This window comes from Chiloscyllium plagiosum, chromosome 6, assembly GCF_004010195.1.
Source record: "Chiloscyllium plagiosum isolate BGI_BamShark_2017 chromosome 6, ASM401019v2, whole genome shotgun sequence".
Taxonomy (NCBI): domain Eukaryota; kingdom Metazoa; phylum Chordata; class Chondrichthyes; order Orectolobiformes; family Hemiscylliidae; genus Chiloscyllium; species Chiloscyllium plagiosum.
This window is the reverse complement of record NC_057715.1, coordinates 107,412,510-107,433,553: the sequence shown is the minus strand read 5'-3', so window position 1 is coordinate 107,433,553 and position 21,044 is coordinate 107,412,510. Positions and strand designations below refer to the sequence as shown.

Below are 21,044 nucleotides of genomic sequence, written 5' to 3'. Positions count from 1 at the left end.
ATATTGGGGGGAGGATGTGAGGCTTGATTTACAAACTACTTTGAAGAGATTGAGAATGCATCTTCCTTCATTGAGACTCAAATTCAGAGAGTGTGAGTCAGATTCTGGGATTACACCATTGCACCACTCCCTGTAACAGTTAAAAATCACACACCATGTTGTAGTATTGACGAAGGAGCAGCGCTTTGAAAGCTTGTACTTTCAAATAAACCTGTTGGACTATAACCTGGTGTTGTGTGATTTTTAACTTTGTACACCCCAGTCCAACACCGGCACATCCACATCATCCCTATATGTTTTCAAGCTTCAACAGTGCTTCATTGGCTGTAAAGCACTTTGGGTCCTCTTGTAAGGCCAATGCAAGTTTTAAAAAAAAGTCACATCTGACTTGAAATGTTGACTCTGCTTTCCTCTCCACAGATGTGCCAGACCTGCTGAATTTCTCCAGTATTCTGTTTGTACTTCAGATCTGCAGCACCCACAACACTTTACTTTTATTTATGCAATTCTTAAAGAATGTGTACATACACACACAACACAGAGTGCAGGCACTGCTCACTGTGTGCTGGGGGTTTGAGCTGTGCTGCAGGAGGTGTTGGGGGACTGTAAGTGTGGCGGAACGCCTGTGCGGGGCGGTGTGTGCCCGGTTGGGGGACGGTTCTTTGCGCTGGACCCTGCCGCCGTCACCGAGCCGCTGTCATGTCGCCCGTCTCCTCCTTCCTGTGGACCTACGCCGTGGGGGTGAAGGTGCTGCTCTCCCAGCTGCTCGGACGCAGCTTCTCGCTGCCAGGTTAGAGAGACCGCGTCGGACAGGTGCCGGGGTTGTGTCCCCCCCCGGGGCCGAGATTAAAACAATAACAATATTTGGCAATGTCTGTTTCCCGGGAAATTCAGATTCACTGTCCCAGCTCCCATCCTGCCCACACTCTCACTCACTCTCTTCTTCAATCCCTTCATCAGTCCACACTTCACTCCCTCCTTCCCCCTCTCCATCTCTCCCACACACACAGTTCAACAAATATATAGACAAATGAACAATCTCTGTATTCCACCTCTATCTCTCCATGTATCTGTCTTTCTACATTCTACCTGTCATTCTGTATGTTTACCCATCCGTAGAATCCCTACAGTGTGGAAGCAGGGCATTCGGCCCTTCAGGTCCACACCAACTCTCCGAAGAAATGTCCCATCCAGACTTAGTCCCCTACCCTACCCTACCCCTGTAACCCTGTCTTTCCCCCCATGGTCAACCAATCTAACCTGCATATCCCTGGACATTATAGGTGATTCAGTATGGCCCATCCATCTAACCTGCATATCTTTGGACTGTGGCAAACCCATGCAGACACAGGGAGAATGTGCAAACTCCACACAGTCACCCAAGGGTGGAATTGAACCTGGGTCACTGATGCTGTGAAGCAGCAGTGCTGATCACTGTCATTTCCGCATGTTCTATCTATATCACTGCATTGATTTAACTGTTTGTGTATGTTCCATTTGTATCACTGCATTCATTTAACTTTCCGTATGTTCCATCTGTATCACTGAGTTCATTTAACGTTCTGCGTGTTCCATCTATATCACTATTCATTTAATCTATCTATTCACTGCATTCATTTCACTTTCTGCAAGTTCCATTTGTACAATGCATTCATTCACAGTTTCTGTATATTCCTTCTATACCACTGCATTCATGCAACTGATTTTGTATGTTCCATCTGCATCACTGCATTCATTTAACTCTTTCTGTTTGTTCCATCTATATCACTGCATTCATTTAACTCTTTCTATTTGTTCCATCTATATCACCATTATAGAGTCATAGAGCGAGAAGGATGGGTCAGCAAATTTGCAGACGACACACAGGTTGGAGGTGTCGTTGACAGTATAGAGGGCTGTTATAGGCTGCAGCGGGACATTGACAGTGTGCAGAGATGGGCTGAGAGGTGGTAGATGGAGTTCAACCTAGATAAATGCGAGGTGATGCATTTTGGAAGGTCAAATTTGAAAGCTGAGTACAGGATTAAGGATAGGATTCTTGGTAGTGTGGAGGAACAGAGGGATCTTGGGTGCAGGTGCATAGATCCCTTAAAATGGCCACCCAAGTGGACAGGGTTGTTAAGAAAGCATATGGTGTTTTGGCTTTCATTAATGGGGGATTGAGTTTAAGAGTCGTGAGATCTTGTTGCAGCTCTATAAAGCATTGGTTAGACTGCACTTGGAATACTGTGTCCAGTTCTGGTCGCCCTATTATAGAAAAGATGTGCATGCTTTGGAGAGAGTTCAGAGGAGGTTTACCAGGATGCTGCCTGGACTGGAGGGCTTATCTTATGAAGAGAGGTTGACTGACCTCAGACTTTTTTCATTGGAGAAAAGGAGGAGGAGATGGGACCTAATTGAGGTATACAAGATAATGAGAGGCATAGATAGAGTCGATGGGCAGAAATGACTAACATGAGGGGTCATAGTTTTAAGCTGGTTGGAGGAAAGTATAGAGGGGATGTCAGAGGTGGGTTCTTTACACAGAGAGTTGTGAGAGCATGGAATGCGTTGCCAGCAGCAGTTGTGGAAGCAAGGTCATTGGGGACATTTAAGAGACTACTGGACATGCATATGGTCACAGAAATTTGAGGGTGCATACATGAGGATCAGTGGTCGGCACAACATCGTGGGCTGAAGGGCCTGTTCTGTGCTGTACTGTTCTATGTTCTATACAACATGGAAACAGACTGTTTAGTCCAACTTGTCCATGCTGACCGCGACATCCCTATTTGTCCTAGTCCCATTTTCCTGATGACACTCTAAAGTCTTCCTATTCATATACCCATCCAGTTACCTTTTAAATGTTGTAATTGAATGAATGATTTATTGTTGTCACATGTACCAAGACACAGAGTATTGTTTTGCGTATTCTCCAGGCAGATCGTACCACACAAAATTCATCGGGGTAGCAGAATAAAGTGCAGTGTACAGTGTTACAGCCGCAGAGAAGGTGCAGAGAGAGAGGTCAGAATTAACATTTGGATCCAAGACAAAGTTGCACATTGGATCCAAAATTAACAGAGCCAGGAATCAGATGGTAATGCTGGAGGTATGTTTCCAGTGGGGTTCCACGAGTCTCAACGCTGGGGCCCTTGCTGTTTGTGGTGTACATTAATCGTTTAGACTTAAATGTAGGGAATATGATCAAGATATTTGCAGATGACCTGGAAATCATTAGGGTATTAAATAGTGAGGAGATGAGGTTCACTAGAATGATTTCTGACATGGCCAAGCAGAGGCTGATAGCTAAGTTCAGTACCCATAGGGAGGGCCTCAATCGGGACCTTGGGTTCATGTCACATTACAGGTGATCACCATTGCACTACATACACACACAGATATTCCTACACACACACACACTCTCACATACACACGGACAACAAAAAGACCCACATGCACACACATTTTGTGTGGTGAATTTGTACTTGCAGAGTTACATTGCACTTTGCTCAAAAACTGCATACATTCATGTAGAACTCTGAGCTCAAAAACTGCATGAACTTATGTAAAACTTTGTTATCTCACTTTTTAGATTAGAAGCAGTCTAAACATCAGGTCATAGAAGAGAACACAGGGGGCTAACACCTTCAACATATTGTCTAGCTATCACCATTGTTAACAGCTAACCCGAGAATGCAACTTTAAAAAAAAGGTTTTGTGATTTACACATGAAAGAAGTGAAACTATCACTGTATTCTAACAAATGAAAGGCTTAACAGACAATCAATTTTTCAATGTATAATTTCAGTTACATCACACTGCAAATTTTTGCTGTAAATTCAGTGTTACGATTGAGCCCTCCACAATCACCTGATGAAGGAGCGTCGCTCCAAAAGGTAGTGTGCTTCCAATTTAACCTGTTGGACTATAACCTGGTGTTGTGTGATTTTTGACATGGGGTAGTTTGACTTATGAAAAGAGGTGAAGCAGTTTCGGTCAATAATCTCTGGAATTTAGAATGAGAGGAGTCTAATTGAGCTATATAAGATGCTAAAGGTGATTGACAAAGCAGACATCGAAAGAGCTTTTCTTCAAATGGGGCAATTTAGAATTAGAAGTCATAGTTTTAGGATAAGAGCTAGCAGATTTAAAACAGGAAGAGAAGTTACTTCTCTGATGGGGCCTTGAATTTGTGGAATTCACTGACCTAGACTGTGGTAGATACTGGGGCATTGAGTAAGTTTAAGGAGGAGATAGATTTTTAATTAGTACTGGGTTGAAGGGTTCTGAAGAGCAGGCAGAAAAATAGAGTTGAGAGTGAGGTGCGATCAGCCATGATTGTATTAAATGATGGAGCAGGCTAGAGGGCGTGAATTGCCTATGCCTGCTCCTCGGTCTTATGAATACCTGTAAATAGCAGGGGGATATCATTGTACTTGTCAGCTTGGCAGAGCAGTAACATATGGAACTCAGCCTGGAATCGTGTGAAGTAATTAACAAGGGATTCCATTGTGAATGTTAGGACTCAGGACTCTGGAGAGTGCTGAAGATCAGAGACCTTGGTAAGCATATCTGAAAGTAGCAGGATAGGCAAATATGGGTGGTTAAGAGGACAATGCAGGTACTTTACAGAAGAGCAAAGCACTGCAAATGTTAGAAGTTTGAAGCAAAAATAGAAATTGGTGGAGAAACTCAGCAGGTCTAGCATCATATGAGCTGAAAAAAAGGTGAAATGATAGCCCTGCTTTCTCTACACAGATGCTGCCAGACAGTTTTTCCAGCATGGATTTAAGTTGAGATAGAAGGCTAAGATGATTGTCTAGAACTCGCTGCCTGAAAGTGTCATGGAGTCAAAAACTCTTGTAACATTGAAGCCATTTTTAATTAGATTAGATTAGATTACATTACAGTGGAAACAGGCCCTTCCGCCCAACAAGTCCACACCGACCCGCCAAAGCGCAACCCTACATTTACCCCTTACCTAACACTAGGGGCAATTTAGCATGGCCAGTCCACCTCACCTGCACATCTTTGGACTGTGGGAGGAAACCGGAGCACCTGGAGGAAACACACGCAGACACGGGAAGAACGTGCAAACTCCACACAGTCAGTCACTTGAGGCGGGAACTGAACTCGGGTCTCTGGCGTTGTGAGGCAGCAGTGCTAACCACTGTGCCGCCCACCGTGTTTTGCCAGTGTCTGTAGTGCTTTGGTTCAATAGCTGGAAAATGGGATTAGTTTAGTCCATCTTTATTGACTGGTGTGGGGGACAATGAGCTGAATGGTGACCTCCTGTGCTTTAAATGGGCACGAGTCTCGGCACTCAGGCAATGCATTCCGGGCCCTAACCAAATACCGCATGATGACATTTTTTCTCATGTTGTCACTGTTTTTTTTTGCTAATCAGTGTCTTCTGTTCTCCACCCTTCCACCAATAGGAACAGTTTCTTCCAATCTATTCAGTCCAAACTGCTCATGTGGACCTTCTCCAAGGAGAACAGCCACAGCTTCCCAGCTTAGCTATGTAACTGAAGTTTCTCATTGCCAGAGTCATTCTTGTTAATCTTTTTTGCACCCAGAACACTATAAGCCCCTCTAATGCCATCACATTCTGCAAAGTATGATGTCTGGAACCAGGAATATTGCAGCAGAAGCCAAACTGTTGCTTAATACAAGTTCTTCATAACTTCATTGCTTCTGTATTTTATGACCCTTTTTATAAAGCCCATCTGCTTTTTAAGCTGCTTTCGGTTTGACCTGATTCATACACTTATACACCCATCTTCTTTGTTCCTGCATCCCTATTAGAATTATATTCTTTGTCTCTTCCAGTTTTTCTGTCTAAAATTAATTACTTCATGTTTCTCTGCATTATATTTATCTGCCATTTGATGGCCAGTATCACCAACATATTTATGTCCTAGAAGATCTACACTATCTGCTCATAGTTCACCATGTTTCAAAGTACTGTGTATTTCACAAATTTTAAAACACTGACCGATAAGAAAACCCACTATAAACCGTCCTCCAGTGTGCTAAACAAACTCTCACCATAGCTGTTATCCTGTCAGTTTGGTAGCCATGTTGTCTTGAACATGTTCAGTGATTGAGTTTACGTAATCCTCTGGGGTGGATAATTGCATATAAGAGAGAGCTTGTGTATGAGAGAGGGTCTGTGTGAGTGTGTATGGGTCTGGGTGGGTGGGTGTGGGTATGTGTGGGTGTGTAGGAGCTTCTGTGTGTGTCTAGTGCAGTGGGGTCACCTGTAGTGTGACATCAACTCAAGGTCCCAGTTGACGCCATTCTCATGGGTACCGAACTTGGCTATCAGCCTCTGATAGTCATCCCTGTAATGACTGTTCATCACAGGGATCCATAGAGGGGTGACCAAAGAATGGGTCAACTTGGACCCCACTGGAGAGCTGCTGCCCTGGGCTTGACACGTATGCTCAAACCATCAGGAAATATATAAATTTGCCACTCATCAGCAGCACCCACAAGGTAGAGCAAAACATCATCCGATCACAATGCAACGCCATCCATGCTCTCAAAACCAATCACAACATTGTCATCAAACCAGCCGATAAAGGAGGCGTTATTGTCATTCAGAATAGAACAGATTACTGCAAGGAAGTGTACCGACAACTAAACAACCAAGAACACTACAGGCAACTACCAGCTGATACGACCAAAGAGCACACCCGTAAACTAAACGCATTGATCAGGACTTTGGATCCAGTCCTTCAGAGTTCCCTATGCACGCTCATCCCACATACTTCTCACATAGGCAACTTCTACTGCCTTTTGAAGATTCACAAAGCCAATACACCAGGACATCCCATCATATCAGACATTGCGACCCTGTGTCAGAACCTCTCTGGCTATGACGAGAGCATCTTGAAACCCATTGTACAGGGGACCCCCAGCTTCTGTCGCGACACTACATATTTCTTACAGAAACTCAGCACCCACGGACCAGTCGAACCAGGAACACTCCTCATCACAATGGATGTTTCCGCACTCTACACCAGCATCCCACACAATGATGACATCGCGGCAACAGCCTCAGTACTCAACAACAACAACTGCCAATCTCCAAACACCGTCCTACAACTCGTCCATTTTATCCTCGATCACAACATTTTCATCTTTGACAACCAGTTCTTCAGACACACGGAACAGCCATGAGGGCCAAATTTGCACCCCAATATGTCAACATTTTCCTGCACAGATTCAAACAGGACCTACAACCAACACTATACCCCAGGTATGTTGACAACATTTTCTTCCTCTGGACCCATGGCTAGGAGTCAGTGAAACAACCATAGAGTGATATCAACAAGTTTCATCCCACCATCAGACCTACTATGGACTATTCTCTAGTATCTGTCTCATTCTTGGACACATGCATCTTCATCAAGGATCGGCACCTCACTTTACCGCAAACCCATGGATAACCTCACGATGCTGCACTTCTCCAGCTTCCACCCAAAACATATTAAAACAGCCATCCCCTATGGACAAGCACTGTGCATCACTGTTCCTCCTCTTCAGATGAGGAGGAACGTGATGGGCACATAGAAATACTCAAGGATGCCCTCAAAAGAACAGGGTACGATGCTCAATTCATCGACCGCCAGTTCTGATGTGCCACAACGAGAAACCGTAATGACCTCCTTAGGAGACAGATGTGAGCTACAACCGACAACCCTTTGTTGTCCAGTACTTCCCAGGAGCTGAAAAGCTGTGCAGCCTGCAACACATTAGCAATGATGATGAGCACCTCGCCAAGACCTTCTCCACTCCTCCACTTCTTGCCTTTAACCAACCACCAAACCTCAAACAGATTATAGTTCACAGCAAACTGCCGGCTTTCAGGATGACACCATATAACATTGTTACGGTAGATGCTGCAAGATGTGTCAGTGTCGCCACAGATACCACCATGACGTGTGGGGACACCTCCCACCATGTATGTGGCAGGTACTCCTATGACTTGGCAAACGTTGTCTATCTCATGTGCTGCAGGCAAGGATGCCCTGAGGCATGGTACATTGGTGAGACCGAACAGAGGCTACGGCAACGGATGAATGGACACCACAGAACAATCAACAGACAGGAGTGTTCTCTCCTAGTCAGAGAACATTTCAGCGGTCTGGGATACTTGGCCTCGGGCCTTCGGGTTACCATGCTCTAGGGCGGACTTCGGGACAGGCAACAAAGCAAAGTGGCCGGGCAGAGGCTGATAGCTAGGTTCTGTACCTATGTGGATGGCTTCAACTGGGACTTCGGTTAATGTCACATGACAGGTGACCCCACTGCACAACGCACTGACAGACCCACACACTCACTCAGACCCTCTCTCATGCAACAAGCTCTCTCTCATATGCTCATACATACACTTGTGCACTCAATCACGCACTCTCTCACAAACATATGCCCCTGTACACTCATACGCACATACTCTGACAGGCGTTCATACCCCCCTGCACACACACACACGCATAGAAGTTTGTGGGGTGAATTTATACTTGCAGAATTACATTTTATTTTGCTCAAAAACTGCATGAACCATGTAAGATTTTGTAAATCCCTTTTTTTAGATTAGAATCAGTTTGAACATCAGCCTCCCTCACACAGGGTACCTCACACCTTCAGTGCATTATCTGGGCCAACATGGTACCTATTGTTAAAGTTCTCTTGAGAATGTAACTTTAAGAAAGTTCTGGGATTTAAATATGAAAGAACTGAAACCAACATGCCCATTCTAAAAGATGAGAGACTGAACATCAGTCCAGGTCTTTTTTAATATATAATTTCAGTTACATCACACTGTAAACTTTTGCTATAAATTCTTATACTCCACGACCACCTGATGAAGGAGCAGCGCTCCAAAAGCTAGTGCTTCCAAATAAACCTGTTGGACTATAATCTGGTTTTGTGTGATTTTTAACTTTGTATACCCCATTCCAACACTGGCTCCTCCGAGTCGTAAATAACTTCAATCCTACTTTAACTATTTATAAGTTGATGGAAGTCTCGATTCCCCTATATGTTAGCTGCTAGTCTCTTCAATTCTGTTTACTTCTCATTTGAAGTTTCTGCGCTAAGGCTGATTCTCAGTTGTATTCTCCACCTAACGTGTGTCACAGTTGTTACGACACTGCAGTGAGCCATTCTGTTAATTAAACCAAACACCCAGAAAAGCTCACCTCACCTTATAATCTGTTAAAATATGAGTGACAGAGAATTCCCAAATTTCACTATTTAAAGAAAATAATATTAATTTTTTTAACTCTAAAAATGAACATTAAACAACAACTCCTAAGTCCCTTTTCTCTTAACTGCTTATTACCTGCCTCCAACTCTATAACAATACACTGTTCCAATAAGACACTTATTAAAATTACATCAACTTAATTTTAAAACCACACAGTGGCTGTTTTCTTCAGTGTCTGTTGTCCCCCGTCTGAAGATCTTCCTGGGTTGTTGTCTTTCTTCTTACTGTGAATATGTTTCATATGAAAAGGTATCTTTGATATAGTGTTTCCTAATGTCTTGGATATGTGTTGATGGCAGTTGCTCTGTCTCCAATTTTCAAAATGCCTGTCTTTTTATATTCCCAACATCGGATCATCTCATTGGTTCAAACTCGATTAGGTTTTAGTATCTTGGGGCATAATTTAAGCTGGTTGAATTCGAATTGTTGTCAAAACAGCAACCAACTCAGGTAACCGTTTCACAGCCAAATGTTACATATATTCAATTTTCCAATACACTTTGGGACTGCCATCTGCTCATATCACACAGGTGCTTGTAAGCTGGCAATTCCAAACAATGTTCTCTCTCTCTCTCTCTCTCTCTCTCTCTCTCTCTCTCTCTCTCAAAGTCCATGCCTTCAACTTCATAACATAGTCCCATTTTTTCTGCTTCCAACTTGTTTTCCACCTCTTTGATCATCAGGAAACTGTGTATATGTTTGTCCTACCTTTCCTGCTCCTGCAAATGTTGGTTAAAAAAAATATAAAAAGAAGCATATTATCTAAATGGCAAAAGATTGCAGAGCTCTGAAATGCATTGAGATCTAAGTGTCTTAATTATGAATTGCAGAAGGTCAGAATATTGGTACACCAAGTAATGTGGGAAGCTGATAGAATGTTATATTTCATTATGAGGGGAATTGAATGCAAGTGTGGGGAAGTTATGCTTTACTTATACAGGTCATTGGTGAGACTGCATCTTAATCTGTAGCAGTGCTGATCGCTGTCCTTATGGAAGGCTGTTAACTGCATTGTAAGCAGTTCAATGAAGGTTTCTTAGACTAATACCTGGAATGAGTGAATTGTCTTATGAGGAAAGGCTAGCCCTATAGAAACTGGAATTTAGAAGAGTCAGAGGTAACTTAATTGAAACATATAAGATCCTGATGGTGCTTGTCTGGTTGGTTGTTGAAAGGATGTTTCCTGTAGTAGGAGAGTAGTATTAAGCATTGATAGTGAGTTAGCTTCTAAATAGAATGATATGTGGTGAAAATAAATACTCGCTAAAAAAGACCTTGGGTTAAGTAAGGATTTCAGCGTGTTTGCCAAAACAATATGATGCTGGTGTTCTTTTAATAATGTGTTTCCACTGGGCACTAAGTTGGCCACCAAAATTATGAAGTAAATGATTGTATCAGTTTATTTTAAAATGGAAAGTGGATGGAGGTGGGCATGCAGTGCCCCACCAGGACGCACCTATAAACTAGTGCTGGATGGAGAACCCATCATAGCTTTTCAAAAGTGAATCATATGAATAATTATAAAAGAAGAAAAAGTACGAAAGTATTTGCGAGTGGAATCACGGATGGTTCTTTTTGAAAGGCACAGCAGGATTTTTGGGTTCCTAAATGGTAAGAGGTTGGAAAGTATAGATATGCTAAGAGACCTTGTCAATAAATCACTGAAGGTGCAGCAAGCTATTAGGAAGGCTAATGAAATGTTAGCCTTAAGAACATAGAACATAGAACAATACAGTACAAAACAGGCCCTTTGGCCCTCGATTTTGCGCCGACCTGTGAACTAATCTCAGCCCATCCCCCTACACTATCCTATCATCATCCATGTGCTTATCCAAGGATTGTTTAAATGGCCCTTATTGCAAGAGGATTCAACTGCAGGTGTAGTAAAGTTTTATTTCAATTGTAAGGAGCTGATTTAGATTGCACCTGGAGTACTGTGAGCAGTATTGACTTTTTTATCTCAGGAAATACATTATTTCCATAGAAAGTGCAATAAAGATTCACGAGACTTACCCCCAGAGTCATAGGATTGTCCTATGGAGAGAATTTGGGAAAACTGGACCCATATTCTCTAGAGTTTTGAACAATGAAGGGATGGCATTGAAACTTACAAAATGCTTAGAGATAAATTGGATAAATGCAGTTAGGATATTTCCTCTGGTTGGGGATTCTAGGTTTTGAAATTAAGTTGATGTAATTTTAATAAGTGTCTTATTGGAGCAGCATTTTGTTGTAGAGTTGGAGGCAGGTAACATAATTTAAAAATAAGGGATAGTCAACTTCAGCGGGATTTAAATGGTCATTGGATAGGCATATGGATGAGAATGGAATAGTGTAGGTTAGATGGGCTTCAGATTAGTTCCACAGGTCGGCGCAACATCGAGGGCCAAAGCGCCTGTACTGCGCAGAAATGTTCTATGAGAAATTATTCTCATCTAAGGGTTGTGAACCTTTTGGAATTTTATACCACAGAGGGCTATGGAAACTCAGTCTCTATGTATATATAAACCAGATATTGATACATTCCTGATTACAGTGGCATGCAGGGTTCTGAGGATGGTGTGGTAATACACATTGAAGTAATCACTCAACTATGACCACACTGAATAGATGGCGGTCTCAACAGTCTGAATGACCTATTCCTGTTCCTTGTTTCCAACAGACTCCTTTTGTTATTTTACATTCCAAAATCAGAACTCCTTTTGCTGTTAACCCTTGTATGTATCAACAGTGATGTAATTGAGACATAATGTAAATGTGTTCCTGTGTATATGAGATGAAGCTTATCAGTTTGTAGGTTCTTCATCTAGATTGTCTCTCCAGTCTGGCAGTAGATATTTTAATCATCCAGGCATGTTATGATACACATCTGGAGTCTGGGGTACTTGGAACTCTTGAATTTTGGTGCCAAATCTACTGGTGAGGAATTGCACAATTCTCTTGTGTGAACCAGGGTATCTCTGACAGCAGCGTTTGGATTTCCATGTTGAGCTACACATTTATGGAAACAGTAACTGCTGTTTGATTTACCCCATAATAGCTTTAAGTGCTGTAAGCAAACACGTCCATTGTTACAGCAAAATATGTTCGTGTGTGTGTATCTGAGCAAGCAGTTTCACAGTTCCACTCACCAGAATCCAGTTGCTAGTTCAAGCTCAATATTGACTGTGTCAGTTGGATGTTGGGCTTCAAGCTGGATTAAAAACACATTTAAAATGTGTCAGTCTGATCCCTACTTGTAAGCTTTGTGTCATACCTGTTAGGATGATGGGGAGTCTGATGCTAATCCTGAATTCTTCCTCAAGGTGGTGCTTCATCAATTGCCAGAATTTAATTTGTAAAAATTCTTGCCAGAGATTGACAAAGCTGACTTTGTATCATCGAGTCATAGAGATGTACAGCATGGAAACAGACCCTTCGGTCCAACCCGTTATCGACTTAAAATACAGAGTGCAATTGATCAGGAAAAGCTGTTGCTCAATGCCCTGATCGCTGTTAGTAATCTCAGCTACTCCGAAGTGCAGTCTGCTTATCAAGGTAGTGCATTTAGATATCGTTCAACTCCATTAATTATTTTTGTAACTTGCGTGGTTCTTTGCACAGGAGGGTCGATGTTTCGGGCATAAGCCCTTTATCAGGAAATTCCTGATGAAGGGCTTATGCCCGAAACGTTGATTCTCCTGCTCCTTGGATGCTGCCTGACCTGCTATGCTTTTATAGCACCACACCGTTGACCCTCATTCCTGTATCATCCTAACCAAAAACAAACTGATAGCATTCACTGTTTATCCCACTTGTTATAACAGACCACAGTAAAAACAATCTTCTGTTAACACTGCGGTGGGTTTCTGCTCTCTGGCAAATACTGGATTGTTGTTTTGGAAGGACTTTCTGGCTTTATGATTTTTATTAAAAGAGTTCTTCCCAAAAATAAGCCATCCATATGCCACCATCTTAAAGTCCAAACTCTCAATGCTAATTGGGTATATGTATGTAGATCACACACTTCTCATTACATTGAACTTGCTTCCACCCCCCTTGATTGACAATTATCCAATCATTGCCACTTGCTGCCAAAAACAAAATCTTCCTTACATTCCCCTTTAAATCTTTATTCTCCCCAAATACTTGTACTATTGGCCAATAGGGACAGTTTTTTTTTCTCTACTTTGTCTAAGCTTGTCAATCTAATATGCCCCTTACCAAATCTCCCATCAACCTCCTTCATTCCAAGGAGAACAGCTATAGCTTTTCCAACCTAACTTTATAGCTAAAATCCTTTATCCCTGAAGCATTTTGTTAAATGTACTCTGCACTTTCTGAAGGATGCTCTCAGCTTCCGAAAGTATGTTGATCAGAATTTGGCACAAAATTCGAGTTATGGTCGCACCAGAACTTTAATAAAGGTGCAGTGTCACCTCTTTGCTTTAGTATTCGTTCTCTCGAATTATGACGCCCATGTTTTTGCTATTACCCTCTCAAATTGAGTTGCCACCTTGAAATACCAATGCACATAAACATTTAAGTCCCTGTGATGCTCTTCAGATCCTTCAGAATTCTCCACTGAATCTACATGCCACTCCCTTCTGCAGTAATGCATCATTGTGTTAAATTCCATCTGTCAGTTGTGTAGACAACTGCCTGTATATGCCCTTACTGCTTCCCAGAGTTGCCATTAAGTTTATTTAATGTATTGTTAGCAACATGCACTGAAAAAACATTCTGGAATTGTTGAAAATGTCAGGTGTTGCTCTTAATTCATCACCACAAATTACTGCTGCCACTCTAAGTGCTCATGCCTTAAAATAGTTGGCAAATGCTCAAAGTAATTTCTCTGGGTATATTTTCAAAAGGGTTAAATCTTTGCTGTAATAAGTGGAAGTATTGGATAAGTTAAAGTCATCAAGTTTAAGTCTTGTGTGCATGTTGTGTAATCTGGCACAGGAATAAAGGCCATCACAACAAGAGGAAGCTAAAGAAATTTGGCAACAAAAGCAACTTATTGCCATGTTGAAAATCTGAATTAAAACCAAAATGTGGAAATTCCTATTCACTGATGCTATGTAGTATCCTATAGCACAAGAACAGGTCAAATAGCTGATGTTGCCTGTGCTGACACTTTAAAAGAATCAGATATCGTGGTTAGATTAAATGTTGAAGTTTGGTAATCAATCAATGAATGGCTATATCCTATATATGTTGGAAAAGTGCAGGCAGTTATGGAGGTCTACAGCACTGGAATAGGCCCTTCGGTCCATTGAGGATGCCCTGGTAAACAACAAGTAGCTGTTTATTCTAATCCCTTTTGATACATCTAAATACATGGTTTTGGTTAGATGATATGAAAAAAAAATTGCAGATCCCAAATGACTATTTTCTGATATACAGTCCTGCCTTGTGTGTGCCACACACCACTGATGACAATTTAATCTAATTTCTTACTGTACCTTCACTCCTCTGGAAGCACAGTTCTCTGCTCCCTGAAAGAGTCGCTTTCTCAAGTGCCTTATTATTAGAAATGTTTTGGAGGAAGGGAAGAAGAGTTATCTTGCTGATTTACAGATTTCTTTTATTCATGAAGTTGGTCTCATGACTTTATTTTGTCTGCCCAGCTCCAAGTTTGGTAAAGTAACTAAGGCAAAGAGTGGTGGACAGAGCTCACAGATTGTTTAAAAGCTGGAAGGAAAGATTGGCATTCATATGAACTTGATGCCATTCAAAACTTTTCTGAGTTTTACCTCACAAATTACCTTCTCCCCTGTGACTGTTGTGCTTATTTATTTTTATTTATTCATGGGATATGTGTGTGCCCGTGTTTAATGCATATCCCTAATTGTTTTGGAAAAGGTGTGGTTGAACAGCCTTCTCAAACTGTCGCATGCCCTGGGTTGAAAGGAAATCCACGGTGCTTGAATGGGGTTTCAGGATTTTGACTCAGCAACAATGGAGGAATGCTGATATAGTTCCAAGTCAGAATGTTATATGTCCTGGTGGGGAGTTTGCACATGCTACTGTTCCCAAGCATCTGTTCCCTTTTCCTTCTAGGTTGCGGAGGTCACATATTTGGCAGATGTTGTTGGAGGAGCCTTGGTTGATTGCTGCAGTGCGTTTTATAGATGGTACACTGCTGCTTTGTTGGTGATGGATGTGAGTATTGAAGATCGTGAATAGGAGGCCAATCAGCAGATTGTTTTCTGGATGGGGTTGAGTTCCTTGTGTGTTTTTGAAACTAAAAGCATCCAGATAAGTGGAGAGTGTTCCATTATACTCCTGACTTGTAGATTATACACAGGCATAGGGAGATAGGAGGTGAATTATTTGTCACAAAATCCCCAGCCTTTTGACTGGTTTTGTTGCCGTAATATTTAGACACAGCTGGTCCAGTCAGTTTCTGGTTAGAGGTAACTGCAGGATACTGACAGTTGGGAACTCATTGATGGTAATTCCACTGAATGTCAAGAGATGATGGTTAGATTCTTGCGATTGGAGATGGTCATGCAGTGTACATGTTACTTGACACTTGTCAGCCCAAGTCTGGATATAGTCAAGGCCTTGCTGAAGGTACTTCAGGATTACTTCCTTACTTGAGGAGTGACAAATGGTGCTGAACATTATTAGTGATTGTTCATTTTGATCATTTCTTGCCTACTGTTCCTGTCTGCAAATGCAAAAGAACAAAAGAGAAGTACAGCACAGGAACAGGCCGTTTGGCCCTCCAAGCCTGTGCCGATCATCATGCCCTAACTAAAGTAAAAAGCAAACCTTCTGCCCTTGTTTGGTCTGTATCTCTCTCTTTCCCCACCTTTCATGTAATCATGCAGATGCTGCTGAAACATTGCCAACGTGCCTGCTTTCACCACCTCTTCTGGCAGTGTGTTCCAGGCTCTTATCACTCTGCGTGGAAAACTTCCCTTGCACATCTTCCTTAAACTTTCCCCCATGTACCTTGAACCTGTGCACCCTTGTAATTGAAACTTCAACCCTGGGGAAAAAGCCTCTGACCATCCCTATCTATGTCTCTCATAATTTTGTAGACCTATATCAGGTCTCTTCTCAGCCACTGTCTTTCCAGTGAAAACAATCCTAGTCTTTTTAATCTTCCTCGTAGCGAGTGCCCTCGATACCAGGTGAACCTTCTCTGCAGCCTCTCCAAAGCTTCCACGTCCTTCTGGTCATGTGGCGACCAAAATTGCACATAACACGATGCTCCGTTTTCATTCTCTCATTCTACCAACATCTTCAGTGTTGCTGAGGAAACTAACTGAAACTCCCTTCCAACATTGTGGTTGTCTTTACACCCCAAGGATTGCATTCATTCAAGAAAACATCTCAATTCCACCTTCTCGAATAATAATGAATGAGTAATAAATGCTACGCCAGCGATACCCACATCCAGTAAATTTAAAAAGAAAATTCAGTATTATTGATAAAATTGATGATTTGTGGGGAGATTGGGAATAGAGGCAACAATTAGGTGATAATCTTCTCGATAAATTTGAAACAATTCCAAATATTAATTTTGCCAAAAAAAGTTTACAGCAATCAAACAATGCTAACTGCTTCTCCTCACAAAAATGCCAATAGTCTCATCAAGGAGTTGGCAATTGTCTCAGGACTGTGATAATAAACTGAGCAGGAAGAACTCATGGTTGATTATTGTGTTTGAATATAGTATTAATAATCTATATTTTAATTGTTTTGTCTGGCAAACATCAATCCATTTCCGTCTTGAATTTCCCAGCACTGTTTCTGTGCTTCCCAGGGAGACCAGTTTCATTATTTCCACCACCACCTGTGTATAGCTGTCCTCTCGACTGTCAGTCTTTTTGCATTAAATCCACAGAAATTTGATAAATGCGATTGATGTTCATAAAAAGAGAATTAGTATGATTTCTGGTATAGATTTGAAAATTTTTCGTGTAAGCTACCTTGAGGAAGTGCTATGTCAGTTGATGGTATTTTGCTGTTTACTTTGTGGCGATATCCGATAGCGTATCCCAAAGGATACATCTTGTTGTCGATGTCCAAGTTTTTTCAAAGCAAAATAAGTCAGCTTGTGAAATTTGGTACTGCTTGAACTGGTCATTTTTTTGAAAATAGAGTGCAATGTAAAACTGCTTCCTATACTACAGGGTAATCATTTTTAGGTACTTCACTTAGCCTAGTCCTGTCTCAGTGACAAAAGATTATTGGTATAAATCTCACCCTAAGATGTAACCTACATTAACCTTTATTGCAGCAGTGAAGGAGTGCTGTTTGAGCTGATGTCCGACAGATAAGAATATCTGTCGGAATGCCTATTGCCATACTAGTCTGAAAACGCCTGATCTCGTCTGAGCTAAGCAAACTCAGGCCTGGTTAGTACTTGGATAGCAGACTGCCTGGGAATACCAGGTGCAGTGGGCTTATGGGCCGCTCAGTGGTTAGCACTGCTGCCTCACGGCACCAGGGTCCCAGGTTCGATTCCAGCCTTGGGTGGCTGTGTGGAGTTTGCACATTCTTCCCGTGTGGGTTTCCTCTGGGTGCTCCGGTTTCCTCCCACAGTCCAAAGGCGTGCAGGTCAGGTGATTTGGCCACGTTAAGTTGCCCATAGTGTTCGGTGCATTAGTCAGAGGTGGGTTGCTCTTCGGAGAGTCGGTGTGAACTTGTTGGGCAGAAGGGCCTGTTTCCATACTGTAGGGAATCTAACCTAATCAAAGTCTAATCAATAAGAAATGTTTGGAGAGATATAGGCTAAACGCAGGCAGTGGGACTAGTTTAGACTGGTTGGATCAAGCGTCCGTTTCTGTTCTGTATGATATGAGACATTACATTTGGACTTCTATTTTGTTTGAGAAGGATGTGAAAAGACTCAAAGAAGAGCAGAGATATACCTTCAGACCTGTCCAAATATCTGTCCATAGCCATCACCTCATAGAGATTACATAGCTGTCATTCCCACCTGTAGCACCTTGCTATGCACAGAATATCACTACAAAACAGTGATTTTAAAATGATTAATACACTAAACCAAAAGTGCTTTGTTAATGCAAGGTCATTATTCTTAATTCTCCACACTCTTCCAACTTTTAATCTTGTGATGTCAGCCGATTGCGCTGACTTGAAATTTTGAAATGGAAAGCAGGGGTAAACAAAACATGACTCTGAATCCCAAATCTTTGGAGTCAATTTAGAGCTAAACATTTGCCTAATTGATCTAGTCATGAACTTGACTCTCTCACTTAACCTACTGTGCAGTAAGAGATCTATGAGCTGGTGCCTATGGGACCAAGAGTGGACTGGTTAATCAAATATTCTGGATAAGAAAGAGATCCACATAATCAATGTAAAAACGCAACTTCAGTAATAGAAACATAATGCAGGGGTAGACACATCACTACTATTATTTATTTACAGGACTTAAATAATAATGTAGCTTTGCCTTAAAACTTACCAGCAAAGAGCCATTTTGCTTGCATCCTCAACTGACTATTGAGACATTATTATAGATCGCGGTATTTGAGGAAAAGATGATTCAAAATGGAATCAACTGTTGATATTTTGTGTGGCTTACTTGATTAAACAAGATGTGTATTTACATTGAAGTAAATAAATTAAAATCTATAATAATTGGACAGAATAATGCATTGAACATTACGGGCGGTATAGTGGTACAGTGGTTAGCACTACTGCCTCGTAGTGCCAGAGACCCGGGTCCAATTCCCGCCTCAGGCAACTGTCTGTGTGGAGTTTGCACATTCTTCTCGTGTCTGCGTGGGTTTCCTCCGGGTGCTCCGGTTTCCTCCCACAGTCCAAAAATGTGCAGGTTAGATGAACTGGCCATGCTAAATTGCCCGTAATGTTAGGTGAAGGGGTAAATGTAGGGGAATGGGTATGGGTGCATTGCTCTTCGGACGGTCGGTGTAGACTTGTTGGGCCGTAGGGCCTGTTTCCACACTGTAAGTAATCAAAATCTAAATCTATAATAATTGGACAGAATAATGCATTAAACATTGCTGTGTTTGAGACATGTAAGTTTTGCCAGTTTATTGAGAGTACCGGTTAATAAGGTGCAGGTTAACTGTAGTTTGCTGTATATTGATTTTATGAGTCATCAGTAGAGACATAGCCTCCTCTAATACATTGGTCATGACACCAACCTTGGCTACTACAGCTTTGGGTTCATGGTCACTCAATGGAAAATTAACAACTTGGATTTATAAAGCACCTTTTACTTAGTAAAATGAATCAAGATGCTTAATTAGCTAGCCTGTTTACTTTTTATGAGGTAAAGCTCTTTCAAGAAGTACCTAAATTGTGGATCTGATCGTGTTTTGGTTAGTGTGAAGGGCAAGGCTGGTAGGTGTAGGGAATGTTGCATGACTAGAAAAATTGAGGCTCTATTCAGGAAAAGGAGGCATATGTCAAACATAGTGGATCGAGTGAATCCTTCGAGAAGTATGAAAGCAGTGGGAGTATATTTAAGAGGGAAATCAGGAGAACAAAAGGGGACATGAGACAGCTTTGGCAAATAGAGTTAAGGAGAATCCAAAGAGATTCTACAAATACATTAAGGGCAAAAGAGTAACTGGGGAGAGAATAGGGTGCCTTAAAGATCAATGGGGCCGTCTATGTGTGGAGCCACAGGAGACTGGTGAGATATTAAAATATTTCACGTAGTATTTTCTGTGGAGAAGGACATGGAAGCTAGGGAACTAGGGGAGATAAATAGTGATGTCTTGAAAAGGCAGGAAGTATGGACGTCTTAAAACACATAAAGGTAGATAAATCCCTAGAAGTTGATCAGGTGTATCCCAGAACTTTGCGGGAAATTTGGGAAGAGATTGCTGAGCCCCTTGCTGAGATGTTTATGTCATTGACAGGCATGGATGATATGTCGTAAGACTGGAGGATGGCTAATGTCATGCATTATTTAAGAAAGGTGGTAAGGAAAAGCCAGGGAATTATGGAGTGGTGAGCCTGATATCAGTGGTGGGCAAAATGATGGAAGGGATTCTGAGGGACAAGATTTACATTTTGGGAAGACAATGACTAATTAGTCAACATGGATTTGTGTGTGGGAAATTGTGCCTCACTAACTTGATTGAGACTTTTGAAGAGATGACAAAGAAGATTGATGAAGGCAGAGTGGTTGACTATTTGGACTTCAGCAAGGTGTTTGACAAGATAGGCTGGTTAGCAAGGCTAGCCAGTTGGATACAAATTTGGCTTGAAGATAGGAGACAGAGGAGGTGGAAGAGGGTTGTTTTTTGGACTGGAGGTCTGTGACCAAGGATTGGTGCTGGATCCAATGCTTTTCTTCATTTATATAAATGATTTGGATGTGAATATAGAGGTATGGTTAGTGGGTTGCAGACGACACCAAAATTGGTGGTGTAGTGGAAAGTGAAGAAGGTATTTCAGAGTACAATGGGACGATGGGCTGATGGGCCGAGGAGTCACAGACTCTCTAATTTGCATGTGATTGTAGTGTAACTATTGGTTTTATTATAGTGGTAGGACCTCTGGAATATTCTATCAAAGAATAACAGAAACATTACACAAGAGACCTTGACCTTTCACCCAACCATTAGGTCATATAGTGAATAATATGCAAATAGAATCCATAGAGAGGTTTTTACATGTTTGCATGAGACCACGTTGTGAAATATATGTACTTCTGTTACAATGTAGAGTTTTTGAATTAATTTGTTGTGTTAAGCCAAGAGTGTTTTGGACTAAAGGGAGAATCAAAATACTCTGCAGATCAGACAGCCAGCACTGGTACAGCGAGTTAGGATGA

At 41.7% G+C, this 21,044-nt stretch overlaps 2 protein-coding genes and 1 pseudogene across 9 annotated transcripts in view; all 3 read left to right on the top strand.

Moving 5' to 3' along the window:
- The window catches only part of LOC122550920 (E3 SUMO-protein ligase ZBED1-like), an 80,499-nt gene that overhangs the window by 44,811 nt on the left and 14,644 nt on the right, over positions 1 to 21,044 (top strand). Inside the window, exon 1 of one of the 5 annotated variants that reach the window (XM_043692371.1) lies at positions 674 to 790. The exons of 2 other annotated variants lie outside the window; for them this stretch is intronic. The gene's annotated coding sequence lies outside the window, so the exon portion shown is untranslated. Of the gene's footprint in view, positions 1 to 673; positions 791 to 3,066; positions 3,092 to 15,308; positions 15,410 to 21,044 lie in introns of those variants that run through there. 2 more of the 5 variants (XM_043692376.1, XM_043692373.1) reach the window with 2 other exon arrangements.
- The window catches only part of dhrsx (dehydrogenase/reductase (SDR family) X-linked), a 293,939-nt gene continuing 273,579 nt past the window's right edge, over positions 685 to 21,044 (top strand). For 2 of the 4 annotated variants that reach the window (XM_043692383.1, XM_043692379.1), the window contains exon 1: positions 700 to 790. In XM_043692383.1, coding sequence (XP_043548318.1) covers positions 700 to 790 — 91 coding nt within the window. Of the gene's footprint in view, positions 791 to 3,038; positions 3,092 to 15,307; positions 15,410 to 21,044 lie in introns of those variants that run through there. The other 2 variants (XM_043692380.1, XM_043692385.1) reach the window with 2 other exon arrangements.
- LOC122551193 lies at positions 17,558 to 17,668 on the top strand (annotated as a pseudogene).